We start from the raw sequence: 17,307 nt of genomic DNA on the forward strand, positions 1-17,307 counted from the left end.
GTGGAATAAATTTAGCCAAGTATAATTGAGACAAGGAAGAAGTGTAGCAGACTTGACTAGATATGATACAACCGTGGATATTATGGGATGTGGGAGTCATAAGTCATTGTGGAAAATATGTGGCAGTGGGGAATGGAACTGTAGGAGTTGAGAAATATCTGGAGATTTGAGAAACTCCATGTGAGCTATCTACAATATTAGTTAATTATTTTCTTTAATATATTAAGTTTTCTAAGCTTACTTTAGATTAATTTTACTTAATTTCCAGAACTTTTTGTCTAAAAGTGTTTGAAAAAATAAATCACGAATCATTCAATCAGTCTTCAATTTTTATCTCTCTACGATATTTTTTTTAGTACAACGTAATCTAAAAAAGTGCTCCGTATTTAAAAGAAATTTACAAACTCCAAAAACACTTTTGACCATTTCCACGCCTAAGTTGGAAATAGTATATCCGCGTGTTAATAGTCTAAGTGCATGATCAATGATGGTTTTGTTTGTTTGTTTATTTGTTTGTTTTTTTTTTCTTTGTTTTTGTTTTTGTTTTTGTTTTTGTTTTTGTGAAAGGTTCGATGAGGTGAGTGAGAGAAGACACAGATGAAAATGAATTTGTTGGATTTTAGATTTTTTTTAGTCCTACAATAAAATGGATTTAAAAACTCATTGAAAATTTCACCGAGGGTGGATGTGTGAGAATTTCAACTCAAATAGATACTCATTGAAAAATTAATTTCTTATTCACTCATTATTAATTTTAAATATATAGTACGGAGTATTTCTATTTTGACTTGAACTAAATCAGAAATGGACTTCTCAGAAAATTATATCATAAAATGACTACTTAGGTTGATTTTAGCTAATTTTTCAGTACTCAGCCTCTAACTAAAGTTTTTTTTGTTATTTTGTTCCTTTTGCTAACAAGAAAACTCAAGGAAGTTTTTTTACTGATGGTTTGCTCTAAGAGATACGGAGATTGACGTGTCTACATACCCATCGATCACTAGGCATACTCAGTTTCTATATATTTTAGTCCTATTTTCAAAACTCAAGAGGAATTACATACCAAGATTTTGTTTACACTCTACACACCATGAGACATACCACTTTCAATATTATGCTACTGCTTCTTTTTCTTCTCGTTATATTCAGATTTGAGTTTTGTTACTCAAATAATAATTCAGCTGCAGGTTGCCTTGAAGGGGAGCGGATTTCTCTTCTCCAATTCAAGAAAAGCCTGGTTGATAGATCAAATCGTCTCTCCTCGTGGACCGGTCTTGATTGTTGTAAATGGGAGGGAGTGTCTTGTAGCTCAACAACTGGCCATGTCCTAAAGCTTGATTTACATAACCTGCAAGCAACATATGATGATTATATTGGGAAGTACTGCAACAATTGCTTGGAAGGTGAGATAAATCAATCTCTTATCAACTTAACACATTTGGATTACCTTGATCTAAGTTTGAACAATTTTTCTGGAATCAAAATTCCTGAATTCTTGGGATCCTTCAAAAACTTGAAGTATCTCAACCTCTCGAGTTCGGGTTTTGTGGGAAGCATTCCAACTCATCTTGGAAATCTTTCAAGTTTAGAGCATCTCAATCTAGGGACATCATTACTTGGGTCTTATAATGCTTTGACTACAGATAATTTGAACTGGCTGGCTAGCCTTTTTTCTCTAAAAAGCCTTGACATGTCTGGGATTTCCATTTGTCGTGATGAAAATTGGTTGAGCACAATCAACAACCTCATGTCTTTATCTTCTTTAAACTTAGAAAATTGTGACCTTAACACAACCAATCCTCCTTCCCATGTTAACTCCACTTCCCTCATCTCTCTAGATCTCAATAGAAATAGTTTGGATTCCACAGTCCTTCCATGGTTGTCGAATCTCACAGGACTTGAGCATCTCAATTTATTTGGCAACCAATTTATAGGCAAACAAATTCTTTTGTGTAAGTTGCTCAATTTGGTATCATTAGATCTCGGTGCGAACCATTTTAATGGTTTAATTCCCAATTGTTTTGGAAACTTGACTTCTTTAACTTCTCTCAGTTTAAGAGAGAATAGCTTTACAGGTTCAATTCCGAATAGCTTAAGTCATCTTTGTAGCTTGCAATTCCTTGATGTCTCTGAAAATAAGTTGACAGGTTTCATTAGAGTTCCATCTGACTGCCCCTTCTATAGATTGAAAGATTTGATCTTACAAGATAACAATTTCAAAGGTGAAATTCCAAATTGGTTGTACAAGTGTAAGAATCTGGAAAGTCTTTCTCTCTATTCAAATTCCTTCTCTGGTCCAATAGCAGATTCAATTGGGAACTTGTCAATGTTAAATGGGTTGTTTATTGGTGGTAATAAGTTTACTGGTAGCGTGCCTCCAAGTATTGGAGAACTTTCAAACCTTGTAGGTTTAGATATATCAGATAATCTTTTTACTGGTGTTGTCTCAGAATCCCATTTTTCAAAACTTAGTAAGCTCATCCAATTGAACATATCTTCAAATTTATTTGTTTTGAATTTAAGTTCCAATTGGGTTCCTCCATTTCAACTCCAAGGAATTTTCATGGAATTCGTCAAAATTGGACCACACTTCCCTCATTGGCTTCGTACTCAGAGACGTGTTCAATTCTTGATCATGTATAATGCAAGTATCTCAGATGTTATCCCTGATTGGTTTGAAAGATTTTTCTGGAATTGCGATGATATAGATCTTTCTAAAAATGATATAAGTGGAGAACTTCTCACAAAGTCTAATGGTGAAGGTTACAAGAAAACGTTAATTTGGTTTCTTCATCTTTCAACAAATCATTTGACTGGTGAAATCCCTAAGTGGTTATGCAGTTTAAAAGATTTACAACTGCTTGATCTTTCTACAAATAAATTTTATGGAGAGATACCACCATGTTTAGGGAAATTACAAAATTTGGAAGTTCTTGATTTGGCAAATAACAATCTATATGGTCAAATTCCGAATTTGTTTGGATCTCTATATTCCTTGAAATCTTTGAGCCTGCGAAACAACAGACTTGAAGGTGAACTCCCTTTAAGTTTGCAAAATTTAAGGGATTTGATATTGTTGGATTTAAGTGAAAATGAATTAGTGGATGTTATCCCCGCATGGATTGGAGAAAAGTTATCTAAGTATAAGCTTTCTTATACTTCATGCAAATCATTTTTATGGGGATATTCCGCTACAACTTTGTCAATTACCTAATCTTCAATTGTTGAGCTTGGCACATAACAACATATCTGGATACATCCCTCAGTGTTTTGACAACCTAACTCAAATGATTTCTGAAAGACCATTAGATCTTTATTATGATGAAGCGGGTGGTGGAAGCGAGTATTACAATGAAATTTATGAAGATATAAAAGGATTAACATTGCAGTACAATAAGACCCTTCCATTTTTGATATCTATAGACCTTTCTGGGAATCGCTTAACTGGAATGATCCCAGTGGAGTTAACAAGGTTGCATGCCATAAAGAATTTGAATCTTTCTGGAAATCATTTAAGTGGGGCTATTCCTAAGAGTATTGGTGACTTAAGAAATATTGAGTCTCTTGATTTATCAAGGAATGCATTATCTGGTCCAATTCCTCTAAGCTTATCATCTCTAAGCTTTCTAAGCTACTTGAACTTGTCATTCAACAACTTATATGGAAGAATACCAATGGGAAATCAACTTCAGACCTTGAATGATCCATCTATTTACATTGGCAATGAAGGCCTTTGTGGTGCCCCACTACTTCTAAAGAATTGTCCAGGTGATGTACCATCTTTTGTTGGTCAACCTACAGAAACTAGTAGCAGTGATGATCATGAGTTTTTCATGTGGTTCTATGCTGGTATGGGACCTGGATTTTTTGTTGGATTTATTGGAGTGCTAAGCATTTTATTATTCAAGACGTCTTGGCGTCACGCGTACTTCAAATTCTTGGGAATGGCTTACAACAAAATATTATGTAAGTAATTTTTTCATCAAAGGCTAAAGGTCACTTTACTATACTATACACCATGCACTATATATATACACCATGCAGTACTATAATTGGGAATGTACCTAAACACAATTATACTGAGTGTCAATTATATTGTATGAAATATATTACTCATCACATTGTTTTATTTATAACATATTTTGTAGGCCGGTGTTGATACCTAATGCAAATGCAGAGAAGTGATTGTGGGCTAGCTTGTCGTACTTGTTTGCATTGATTTTATTAGGGTTTAGATTAAGTTAAAAGAGAAGCCGATTATCTCATTTATATGTTATAGGTGGTGATCTTATTTGTTGTTTATGTGTTTTGGACTACCTTTTATGGTAATGCTTTTGTTTTGTTTTTTGTATGTTGCTTCTTATCTAATGAAGGTTGTAGTGATGAGATTTGCAGTTGATGTTTGTCTTGAGCCATATGCATGTAATTTATTATCGCATTCAATGTCATCTGAACTGTACCCCTAATGATGTAATGCATACTCATATTGTGATATAATTTGCATTTAATATGCTATTTTGGTTCTATTTTTTTAAAAAAGTTAAATAGACCATTAAACTTTATATGAAAAAGATAATTAGATTCTTGAATTTTAAATACTTGCAATTAACACATTAACTTGTAAAATTGATATAATTAAACCAATTAGCTAGTCTACCGGATTAGGAATGCGAAGGCCTCTCCTTCGAAAGGAGACCGGGGAAAGAAAGAGCTATGCTATTGACCGGACCCTTTTTTCTCATTTTGTTTGAAGCAGACCAAATAGAGAATGAAATGCAAAAATAAAATAGGTCCCACGCAACCCATTTTTTGGTTTAAATTAAGGGTTGCTCGCCCTACCGAAGTACCAAAGGCTTTTGAGGCTTACACCTCCTTATTACACAACCTAAAAAAAGACTTTAAGTAGCGCCCTTAAAATCTAAGCATTTTGAAGCGCCAGTAGTTGTAGTTGTGGCCACATTAACCCTTTCGTTCTTATCGCTCCGGATTTCGATCTATATGACGGTACAAAGTAAACCTCTTCCGTATAAGCAGGTAGTAACCTAACCTTTAAGAATTTGTTCAAGGAGGCCTCTTATCTATCAATGGAAGGATCTCCATGTGTGGCGTGATAAGGAATCCTAGAAAAGATCGATGAAACTCCCTCCACGGTCCCACGAAGATCTCTACGTACTTGTCCAGGACAAGTGAGATCTTCGGTCGTCTGGGAGCAGCTTAAACAAAGAAGAGTCTGGTCCGGTCTGAATTAAGGCACGGCCTGCCCGTCTGCTGCTAGGTCCGGGAATTGCAACTTTTTAAAATTTAGCATATCAATTGTTAAAAAAAGAAAAGTAAACATATCAATAAGTTCGAATTTGGGTCTAAACCTTTTTTTTCTTAATGCAAAGTTTATTTTTTTGATAATTAAAAAGGGGGATGCAAATCCCTGATGATCATACAAAAGAGCCAGTTTGACCTTTACAGGTAGAGAATTATAGGAGCCAAAAAGAGATGGCGAGCTACTCCTAATTAAGTCCTTCCGTTACAACGGTGTCAGCCATGAGCCACCTGGTTAGCTTCTCTATAGATATTCGTCAAGGTTAGTTGAACCCCACAATGTAAGGCAAGAAAGAATAAAGAGAATGGCTTCCTATTCTTTCACGTGATCTTTGCTGTTAGAGAGGAAGCAATAATAGCGAGAGAGAGAATCAACTTCAATAAAAAAAAAAGAAGTCGCCAAGGGGAAACATAGACCTACAATGAGACGACGATTTGAGTCTCTTAGGCAGGCCGGCCCGCCACACCATGGGTTGTTATACCGTGGACCCAGGTCCACCTTGCAAGGTGGACCTGGGTCTACATTCACATACACTATCCTCTACATTCACATATACTATACTCTACATTCACAATTTGTAAACTCCATATTCACACATTATAGGATTATATGTTTAGTAACTATACTCTACATTCACATACACTATACTTTACATTCACAATTTGTAAACTCCACATTCACACATTCAAAACTCTATATTCACAGGTCCTATACTCCACATTCACAACTTGAGAACTCCACATTCACACATTACAGGGCTACAAGTTGCTACAACTTCTTAACTCTATTACAGAATCACACATGCATAACTCTACATTCACGATTTCTATACTCCATATTCACAATTTGAAACCTCCAGATTCACACATTTTTGGGCAACTCTACATTCACACAATCATAAATCTACATTCACGATTTCTATACTCTACATTTGCACTTTGAAACCTCTACATTCACACATTTTTGAACAACTCTATATTCAACAATATGTTTACTAATTAAAAAAAAAAAGACAAAAATAACGTAGTTTTGAACCCAGATCCACCTTGCAAGGTGGACCTGGGTCCACAGCATAATTTGCCCCAGACGATTATATTGGCAGAGAGTATTGGATAATAAAATTAACCAGAATATATCAGTCAAGGACCTTGTGGTCCAGTTGCACCAAGTTGCTCTTCCATATAAAATGTACTAGATTATTCAAGTCTCATAAGTTGAAAAAGTAGTTATGAATATATACTACATTCTAAGAGAGTCAGTATTCAAAATTGAACAAGTCACTTTTTCTTTTTTAAAAAATCACTAATATAGTAATATGTCAAATTATTTATTAAAAAAAAAAACTATTTCAAAACTCGAATATACTTTATGATGAGATATTTTCTCTCTCGTTACTTTTTTTGCAACTTGTGCTGTTTTGTCACCGTCATAAGACTCGCGACGCGCAGCTCACCACGCCTCTCCGGCGGTCGATTCCTTTACCTCACCGCGTAGATATATATATATATACACTTATTCTTCCTTGTACAGTTGTTTATATCTATAGATTCGAATCGTTTGATTACACAGTGAATCGCAGAAAGAGTAAAACCCAAAATTTAGGGGAATTTAATTATTATGGTGAAATCGGTAGAGAATGGGGTATCGGTGCCGCCGTTCCTGCTCAAGTGCTACGAGATGGTGGACGACGAGTCAACGGACGCGCTCATTTCTTGGAGTCAAAGTCAACCGTCCACCGCAGATGGTAACAACGATAGCTTCATCATCTGGGATGTGTCCAACTTCTGCTCTGAATTGCTCCCCAAATATTTCAAGCACTCCAATTTCTCTAGCTTCGTTCGCCAGCTCAATATCTATGTAAGCGTGTGTGCTTTCTTGGGGTTTATTCTTTCAATTTCTAATTTTGTTCGATTTAGTGTTTTTGTTCTTTGATATTTGAAAAATTGGGAAACGATTGAAATTTGAAATCTATTGAGATTCCGTGTGCGTAAACTCTTAAAGGTCTGATTAGCTGATTATGGTTCACAACTCATTTAGTTAGATGGTTTTCTTTGTTTGGGTTATATTCTTTAAATTTGTGATTTTACTTGATTAAGTAATTCTATTGGTATTTGAAAAATTGGATAATTCTTTTAATTTGTATGTCTTTGGTTATCTTGTTTGAATATTTGGTTGGTGATCAGGTAAATGGTTTGATATTTGGAGTCCTGGTCATGGGGAAGTATGAAATTAATGAAAGTTGAGGCTTTTTTATGAGTGTTATAGAGGAACGCTGGAATTATGTTGTATAGCCATTTGTAGAAAGGATGTGGTCATTTGGCTTTTTGGTTTTCTGCTTAATCCCTCGCCTAAGATATGTTTTATTGGAATTGGAGCATTTTTCACTCTTTCCCTCCATGACTATTATGTAGAATTTTGATTTGGTAACCTATGTTTATAGTTAGTATGCCACTTGTCAGTAGTAAAATCATGGTTAAATGGTTGCTGTTTTATAACCCACTTGAGAACAGTATAACGAAGATTAAATGGTTACCAGTTTAGTAAGCCACTTGTGAATACTACAACAATGGTTACTGGTTAGCAAGCTATTTGTGAATACTAAATATGATGGTTAAATGGCTACTGGTTCGTAACTAAATGTTGTTGGCTAGCCAGATTACTTAATGTAATGATCAAATTTCTTATCTGCTATCTCCTATCTATTGAAACTACTGAATCGTTTACAAGGATATTTTTATTGTGGTTAAAGAATAGGTACTAAATATTATAGGTTTACATTGTCCCAACTCCCAATTAACAACTTGGGGCTTATTACTTATGCTCACCTGTGGATAGTAAGATCTTATGACTTCTACTTGAAGGAAAGACCAGTATTCAACTATTCATACATGTTTGTGATCTTTTTTGCATGCATGCCAGGCACATTTGCAATTACTTCTGACTGCAGTCATTGTTGTGCACTTATATTCACTATTCACCATATAATTTGATGGCCTTGATATGTTACATCTGTATGCTGGCTTAAAATTCAATGGCAAATTTGATTGGTTTAGAGATGCTATTGTATCCTCCATTCCTCCCACCCATTTCCAATAATAGAAGTACCACTGACTGCAGTGCATACATTCCTAGCTTTTTTTGAGCATTCTTGAGCTGCTAGTGATTAAGTTGCCAATGCCCCTCTTACTGTTGTCTGAATAAACACTCCCGTCTTTGCTTTAGCCATAGGTTAAAGAAAAAACAAAAATTTGGAGACTGAAAGATTAAAGAATAAAAACAAACTGTTTAAACCACTTTGCTTATATAGATTTCAAGTATCAGAGCACAAGCCCCTAAATAATTAAATCTTCTTAGAAACAAGACTTCTGAAATGGTTTTGTACGTAAATTTATGGTGCTTGACTGTGAAAATTAATCAATTCGAGAACAGTTATACGTCTCATTTCTTAGTCATTTCTAAAACCACTGCTGCCTGGACTGATCAAGCTCCAAATTAGGACCAGAACTTAGAGCACTATTTTTTAGAACCCCTTCTTTTTGCAAGGTATGCCGTATGCATACCATTTTTTGCTGTTCTTGGACTTTAACCTCTATTGTACAAGTGCAGTATTATGTAAATCTTCAGGGTAAACTGTTGGTATTTTTCTGAGTCCAGATTTTCAGAATGCTCATCTCATGGATTAATCAGTTTAAATGAATAAATGGTTTTGCAATCATGAAGGTTTAACATTCAACTTGGTTTTGCACATTTATGCTAATTCACGTCCTTTTAGTGAAACATGTTTTCCTGTCAGTTCCCCTTGTTATATTAAAGAAGGGGAAGTTTCTAGGACTTAATTTGTGGTAGGATTATCTTTACACATATTAGACCTGTTCCTTGAAAAGAATATTGATAAATGTCTATGGTAATTATGCTGGAACTCAATAATATGAATATAGCAAGCATTGATGCATATATTTCGTTTTTTAAATAAGTAATTATGCTATTATATGGTTGCATAGATTGAAATGCTTAATTGATTTTTCTTTGTTTAATTTCTTTTTTATATTTTTAACTGGTTTCAGGGTTTCAGGAAAGTTGATACAGATCGATGGGAGTTTGCAAACGATAAATTTGTCAGAGGCCAGAAGCATTTACTAGCAAGCATTGTAAGAAGAAAAAACTCCCAGAATGTAGTGCCAAAGATAACTACACAGCAGGAGGTGACAAAATCATCGACAACTGAAGATGATAAGAGGCTTGCATTATGGAAGGAAGTTGAAAGCCTGAAGATTGATAAGAATGCACTTATGCAGGAGCTGATTAAGCTTAGACAACACCAGCAGAACTCACAAAGCAGGTTGTTACTTCTACGAGAACAAGTGAAGGGTATGGAGAAAAATCAGCAGCAGATGCTCTCGTTCATAGTAATGGCCATGCAAAACCCAGGCTTTTTGCTCCAATTTCTGCAGCCAAAAGACAATAATTGGCTTATGGCCGAGACGGGTTCAAATGTTCTAAGCAAAGTTGATAATAAGTGTGAGCTCGCCCCTTCCAATGGAATGTTGGTAAAGTATCAGCCGCCACTACCACATCAAGTTGCTGAGCCAATATGCAGTGACCCTACTTCAGATCCCGAGAAATCTATGGAACTAGATTTTTCTTCAAATGATATCGAAGAAAATGACCAACTTACAGCAGAGACTGGTAGGAATAATGCATCAAGTGAAGTTGAACATAACTCCGAGCTCACCCCATCTAATGGAATTTTAGTAAAGTATCAATCACCGACCCATCAAGTTGCAGTGCCAAAATGCATCGAGCCTACTCCTTATGCTGAGAAATCAACAGACCTGGATTTTTCTTTAGATGATATTAAAGATCTCTTCAAGAACATAGATATCTTCCCAGGGCCATTCGATGAGGGATTTCTTCCTTCCGAAAACAGCGATCCATTTGCAATTCCTGATATGCTTGATGGGGATGATGTAATGGATATGCTTTTGTCCAGCCCAATCTCAGAAAGAGCAGAAACAAATGACTCCCGAAGGTCTGAGGAAGAACTAGAAGACGGTATAGGTAAAGGCGGGACAACAGAAACTCCCCCGCATACCACTCATGCAGGTAACTTTGAGGGCATGGATACGCTAACGGAACAAATGGGTCATACAAAATTTTGATATTAGTTTCTGTGGAGACACTGTGTAATGTATTCTTTTTGGCTTCAAAGCTAGTGTTTTGAAGCTTGGAGGGAAATTTTGCATACATTAGTGGCCATGGTTTTAGGCATATTGGATTATATACAGTAATACTATTTTAACCAGAGACAGAAATGGGTTAATTGTTGTTACTATTTTTGTTACAGGAGTAAAGAATCTCTGTTCGGTTGTATCTTTGTTTTCACAATTTTCTCATCTTATAGAAAAGTACAGAAGAAACATGGTCATTACCAAATCAACGCCATTATTAACCTGTTAATATGAATCAATTGTACATTTTACATTTGGGTAGGAAAATAAAAAGTGGAAAGAAAGAAAAGAACATTAGCCGCAGAGCCGCAGGACCACAGATTCCTCTGCTTAGCTCTCTCCAATCCCATTTCCGCTTCCGCAAATTTTCCAGGCCTCTGTAAGACTATATGTAACAGATACTACATTGTAACAGCAAATTTCCTAGACCTCTGTAAGACTATGTAACAGTGTCTACATTGTAACAGCAAATTTCCTAGACCTCTGTAAGACTATGTAACAGTGTCAGTAGTACTCGAAAAAAATAAAAAATTAAAGAAGCTGTGGAGTCTGGCCCACTGGCTGATTGACTACCTGTTGTTTTCAAGAATTCCCATAATGTTCTACATCATACCATGAACATGCTGACTGATGATAAAGAAGCTTGCTCAGGCAATGAGAACAGAACAGACATCATATATTATATTTGAAAATAATTTACAGTAAATGTTAGTTTTTAAGGAGCAGAGAAATTCACAATGTTGACAATTATATTAATGTTGAGATAAGATACCAATTCAAGAAGAAATGTATGAATTAGGAGGACTAAAGAACACTTACCTGGAAGGAAGATTCATCAGTTAGTATGAAGACTAAAGTACTATACATAGATGACATTAATATTCTTGCATTGATTTCTTGATCCTCGAAAACAAATTAAACCATCAGAGATCCAGCATGCGAATACGAGGTTGAAACGTAGCCAAGGACGACTTGCCGATCCATCTCTACACTTACTGTTTGTTTCGGCAAATCATCCTTGGCTGCATCTCACAATCTCATATCAACATGCACGACCCATGATGATATATATATATATAAATTCTTCTTCTTCACCATCTCCTTTTTCTCTAGATATATGGTAGGGAAGGAGTCCAATACGTTATATATATATATTGCTTGCTTGGTTGCAAGTGGATGAGTGCAGATCTATGTTGCATAGGCATGGACATGATGACATTACACGGGCGAGGTGATGAGGAGGAGGAATGGGAGGAACAAACTTATCACATTACCATATATATAGGAATATTTGTTGGGTGTTACTAGAATGATGCAAATTTATGTTGCATAAATAGCTATCCACATGATCTAATATCATGCCCATCCTATCATGACCACATCCTATATATATTATATATTATATATATGATGAGCATATACTATATATATGGTGCCAATAGCATTCTTCATGAACACGGTAAGATGATAATAATTATTTTTTCTGTTAGGGTGACAAGGGAAACTCGCACCAAAAACACTGAGTAAATCTTATGTTGTGACATTAGTCGACAAAGGATCATAAGGAGATAAATTAATCTAAGTTGTCTATAGTTGATTGGCTCAAACTAAGAATTGTCCAATATGCTGCTTCTACTAAAAGTAGGTTTAAACTTAGAACCGTGTGATTATTAGCCAACAACCCGACTGGATATAGACTTACTATTTTTGGAAAGAGGGCCTTTTTCTTCTCGATATTGATGAATAAACGGTCCAATGGCGACGGAGGATTCCCAAGGTGATGAAGAATCTATAAATTTATATTTTATGTATATAATATATGAGTAATGTATAGCATGTGAGGGTCAGAATTTTTTGGAGCAAGCAAAGAGAGGGGGTGGGGGAATCATTAATGTTGTGAGATAGTTTGCAGTTGCAGAAAAATGTGATGAAGATTCAATGTCTTCATCACTCGGCAATTTCAATTATGGATAAGAAATCATGGGCAATGTTGCAACTTGCACCACTCCATCCCCCCTATTTTGGGTATGTATGTATTTCAATTTTCAACATTGAACCGACCCACTTGCATACTAAAGGGGAAGGTATCAAAACTTCTTCAATTATTTACCAATCAATCTTATTATCTTTTCTAAAAATTTTATGTGAATTAAAGAATCGAGATTTGAAATAATTATTGAAATCAGATCCTTTGATCATATAAATTAGTTTGTTTTTATATTTTGTGTGGTATAAATTGATGAGTACTAGCTCATTTTTTTTTTGAGTTCTACTGACTCGATTATAATGTAGCATCTTTGAGGCCTCCACTAAGGCTCGAACCCGCTCCCTTTCACATGGGAGTGTACACCGGGTGCCGCTTAACCACAAAGTCTTTGGCAGTACTACTAGCTCATTTATTAACAAATTTTGAAACTTAATATTAGGAAAATTATATTCTACAATACTAAACAATGAAAATTCCAACTACAATAGGTAAAAAGAACAGTGAAAGTAGAACTATTATATTATTCAATATTTTAAAACAATGTAACTACCTATTCTAATTGATGATAATTAACATTTGTATTATTTGATATTCTAAAATTTCTCCTTAATATTTTCATTATAATAAGTCTAGTAAATCCAATTTAGTACTTGCCAAAAGCAAACCTACAAAACACCAAAGTCAACCTCACTTATAGCAAAATTCAACATTTATATAGTATGGCTTTTATTTGACATACTTAGCAAAAAGTTAAAAGATAGAAAAGGAAGAAGGATGAGAGATGTTAATAAGTTAAAATTGTTTGGTAAAATTAGTGGTCGAGTATACCCGAATATTTTATTTAAAATTTGGCAAAAAAAATTATTTCAACAGTTTATAAAGTTTACAATAAATAAATAGTATTATATGATATTTATTCACTTTTTTTTTTTCTCTAAAAGTTTAATTTGAGGGCTATTACACAAAAATAATCGAGAATAGGATTCAAATCCTACCAATAACTTTTTTTTTTTGAAAGAAAACGTATCTATTCCATTAATTCATAACATAAAATGTTTACATCAATGATCAATGAAATGGTAAACCATTTCTTACAGTCAGACATAGAAACAACTTTTCTAACTATGCTATAGAAAACTTGAATCGCAGACTGTTTCATAACTAGGAAGCTATGTTCCTTCAAAGAGCTTAAAGCTTCATCAAAGATCTGGGTCTTCTTTATCATTCTTTTTTGCTCGCCCAGGATAAGATCAACACTTGCCGAAACCAAACTAAACGATTTATGCTAATGAAAATGAAAAGCCCGTGAAAGTAACGAGAGGAAAAATGCTCGTGAAAGTAACGAGAGGAAAACACAATAATAGAGAAAATAAAAAGTGGGTAAAGTCAAAGTAGGGTTGGGAGTTCAAGACTACCAACACAAACCCAATACTTACCTACTATTATTTTATTCAAAGGGAAAGAAAACGGAAGAAGAAGATCTGTGGCGGTGGTCGGAGGCGGACTGAACTGCGACGATGGTCGGAGCGAAAGCAAACGTAGAAGGTGACCAAAACCGCCGGCTCAAAGCTCCATTAGAGCTCCGGCCGGAGGCCGGCGGTGGAAGCCGAAGTTGAGCAGCAGAGAAAGACGTTTGGTTTTAGAGAGAAAAGGGAGGCTAGGGTTTTTTCCTCAATCCTACCAATAACTAAAAAAGCTTTGTGTGGGCACTAATAAGGTTCATCTTACAGTTTGTACTTTGTAAGATACGCAAGAGCAATGCGGTAGTGGACCCTTAAGTTTGGGGTTCAAACAAAAATATAAACAAAGAATGTCTCAATCTAATTATTTATAATGTATTTAATTTAATTTAATTTATTACTCTTAATTATGTTAGTTATTTAATAAAAGTTATAACTTATCAAAGTGGTTGGTATAATGCATGCTTCTAGGATTTGTTATAAGCATCATCAATAAATTGTGCTCATAAACCAATCATAAGCAAAAGCAAAAGCAAAAGATCTATCGAGGGGTGAAAAGTGAGAAACATCAGAGAAACAATAATGGAAAACATGAACATCTATTTCATATTAGCATTGTTAATAAGCATAGGAGAAATGAATTTGTCAAATGCACTAACTGATGAAGAAGAATAAAAAATATTTAGTCAAGCTGTGGAAGCTAACAACGATTGGTGCAAGAACGTTGGAGCATCTATGCATAAATGCGCACCAGAAATCGCTAAAATAATCAAACAAGATGGACGTACAATTACCAATGAATTGCCTACCAAACAGTGCTGCTCGGAGCTTCTAAGGTTGGGAGACTCTTGTTATTATTTCTGGATGAACTATGAAGCTAGTTATGTGCCAGAACAGCGTGATCTTTTTACATATTCTGTTGAATTTTTAGTAAATGTTGACAACGTATGGACTGGTTGTCAATCTAAACTGCTCTAAAACTTTATATTTAGCTGGATGGATTTTTTTTTTCTTAATGCATTAAATAACCCATAGTAGCCGTATTCAAAAAAAAAATCCGAAATGGGTGTGTAAGCATAAATATAATATGTGCAGTCCAACTATCATTTTAGATTTTTAGTTGAGATGGAGCACATGCTTTAATTTGATATCAGAGCTCCCGCGTCACCCAAAAAGAGACTTCCACGTGTGAGCATAAATATAATATGTGCTGCGGCTGGTTACTCACTGCACCCTCGAATTGTAACCCCTCGGTTTTTTCCGACAAAGTTAAGATTCGAGAATAGCGATGTAATTTTTTTTTGGGCTATGACATTTAAGAGAAGACTGTTCGGTGCTCGAAATAATTTTTCTCTTAAGGATTAGTTATCGATAAGCTGCGAACTACGTACCGGTCACGAACCGAGAAAATTTTAAGGATATGGATTCGGTTCGAATTTTCCAGGAATTAGATTATTAAGTGTGATACGATTAAGCCTGAATTTCTAGTTAGTTCAAGAAAAATTTTAAATGGACTGTAAGGGATAAATTGTTACGGACTCTATACCTAAATTTAGCGGGACACCGAAAAATTCCCAAAATTGGTGATTTGTGACGGGAATATTTTTACGATAATTTTGGTATTAGAATTTTCCCGAATTAAGTTATAGTCCTCCGAACATTCATCTGATTTAAGCATAAACTGGCAAATTAGATTTGAGATCTTGTAAGGACTCCATGGGGTGTTGACATGTGGCAAGTGAATCTAGACTAAGATTGGGCAATTAATGTGGCATTATTGAGGTTGCACTTGTTGCTTGTAGATCAAGAACAAAATCACACCAAGATCACCTATCTCCCTCTCATTTTCGTATAACACCCTTAGAGAAAGAAGAGGAGAAATAATTTTAGTCTTCCATTGTGATCAAGGAGCTCCAAAATATTTTTCTCACTCAAGGATTAAGTGTAAGTAAGATCCTAAACCTTGTTGGATTAAATCATCTCTAGAATTCATGTGTTGATGTTTAGTGCATGAAAATGTTGTTATTGTGATAATATTCTTAAGGTCTTTGAATTCAAGGAAGGAACTAGCAACTACTTGGTTTAAAAGCTTCCATTGAGGTAAGGAATCCCTTAAGTTGGCTCAATCACTTGGATATAGACAATTGCTAGGAAATTATACGGTTAGGAATTTTTACGTGATGATTATGTGTTATGTTATGGATCTATAAATTGGCTTCAAAAATCCTTGCTTTGATTTTTGATAAATTTGTTATGCATGTTCATAGCTATTTTATGCATGTATATGTTGGATTTATGCCCATATAGGCTTATACTTGTGAAAATATTGAAGTAAAATCAAGTTAGTCTCTGGCAGTGACTTCCGTGAATTTCTGGGAAAAATCGGTAAGGTATTTTGATCCAATTTTTTTTATACATGTAGTTCTATAAGTGTAGAAGCTGCATATAAAATTTCATAATTTTTGGAGTAGTATAAGTATGGTTTTCGATTTTTTTTCCAAAACTGGTCCAGAGAGGAAAAATGCTGGACAGCACACTGCCAAGGGCAAAAATGGAATTTTCTGTGATAATTCGTGAACCTTGATGACCAAAACTGTTTATGAACATCAAGTACTATGAGTTAAGGTCCTACCATAAAAATTTCAAGTGAAAAAGAGTTCGGGAACTATTTTTACCGGCTCAATCTTTCGGACTGCGCCAAGCTGAAATTTTCTGAAAAAGAATGGTTAGAAACAATTTTGACAAATATTATTTTTGGTGCATTATATTAACATGGAAAATAATTATATTTTGAAAATTATTATGACTCTATACTTGATTTTCTGTGACGTGACTAATACTAACCTAAGTATGCGGGTTGGGAAAATATATCTGAGTGAGTTATTGGTGATGGAGTCGTGTGATGAATTAAAGGTGGATGTGTTTCGTACCCCACCGTGAGTTAAACGTGGATGTGTTTTGTACCCCACGTGAGAGTTGGAAAGGTGGATGTGTTGTGTACCCCACCGAGATCTAATAGTGGATGTGTTTCGTACCCCACTCGTGAATTAAAGGTGGATGTGTTTCGTACCCCACCGTGAGTTAAACGTGGATGTGTTTCGTACCCCACGTGAGAGTTGGAAAGGTGGATGTGTTGTGTACCCCACCGAGATCTAATAGTGGATGTGTTTCGTACCCCACTCGTGAATTAAAGGTGGATGTGTTTCGTACCCCACCGTGAGTTAAACGTGGATGTGTTTCGTACCCCACGATATATCTGAGTGAGTTATTGGTGATGGAGTCGTGTGATGAATTAATAGTGGATGTGTTTCGTAC

The 17,307-nt window shown here is 35.2% G+C and overlaps 2 protein-coding genes across 4 annotated transcripts; both read left to right on the forward strand.

Moving 5' to 3' along the window:
- Positions 1 to 1,002: 1,002 nt before the first annotated feature.
- Positions 1,003 to 4,497, forward strand: LOC116004269 (receptor-like protein EIX2). Of its 2 annotated transcripts, none has more exons than XR_004094769.1 (2): positions 1,003 to 3,966; positions 4,149 to 4,497. XR_004094769.1 is itself a non-coding variant. In XM_031244244.1 (2 exons), the coding sequence occupies exons 1-2, from the start codon at positions 3,288 to 3,290 to the stop codon at positions 4,157 to 4,159; spliced, it is 690 nt and encodes a 229-aa protein (XP_031100104.1). In that variant the 5' UTR covers positions 3,256 to 3,287; the 3' UTR covers positions 4,160 to 4,497. The 2 variants fall into 2 exon arrangements, 1 of the variants encoding a protein (XP_031100104.1); XM_031244244.1 differs by having other exon boundaries at positions 3,256 to 3,966.
- A 2,282-nt stretch (positions 4,498 to 6,779) lies between these two features.
- On the forward strand, positions 6,780 to 10,750 carry LOC116004863 (heat stress transcription factor A-8). Of its 2 annotated transcripts, none has more exons than XM_031245050.1 (2): positions 6,780 to 7,174; positions 9,390 to 10,750. In XM_031245050.1, exons 1-2 carry the CDS (start codon positions 6,954 to 6,956, stop codon positions 10,474 to 10,476), a joined length of 1,308 nt encoding a protein of 435 aa, XP_031100910.1. In that variant the 5' UTR covers positions 6,780 to 6,953; the 3' UTR covers positions 10,477 to 10,750. The 2 variants fall into 2 exon arrangements, with proteins under 2 accessions (XP_031100910.1, XP_031100909.1); XM_031245049.1 differs by having other exon boundaries at positions 6,783 to 7,174; positions 9,382 to 10,750.
- Positions 10,751 to 17,307: the final 6,557 nt, after the last annotated feature.

Source organism: Ipomoea triloba, chromosome 14 (assembly GCF_003576645.1).
Source record: "Ipomoea triloba cultivar NCNSP0323 chromosome 14, ASM357664v1".
Classification (NCBI taxonomy): Eukaryota; Viridiplantae; Streptophyta; class Magnoliopsida; order Solanales; family Convolvulaceae; genus Ipomoea; species Ipomoea triloba.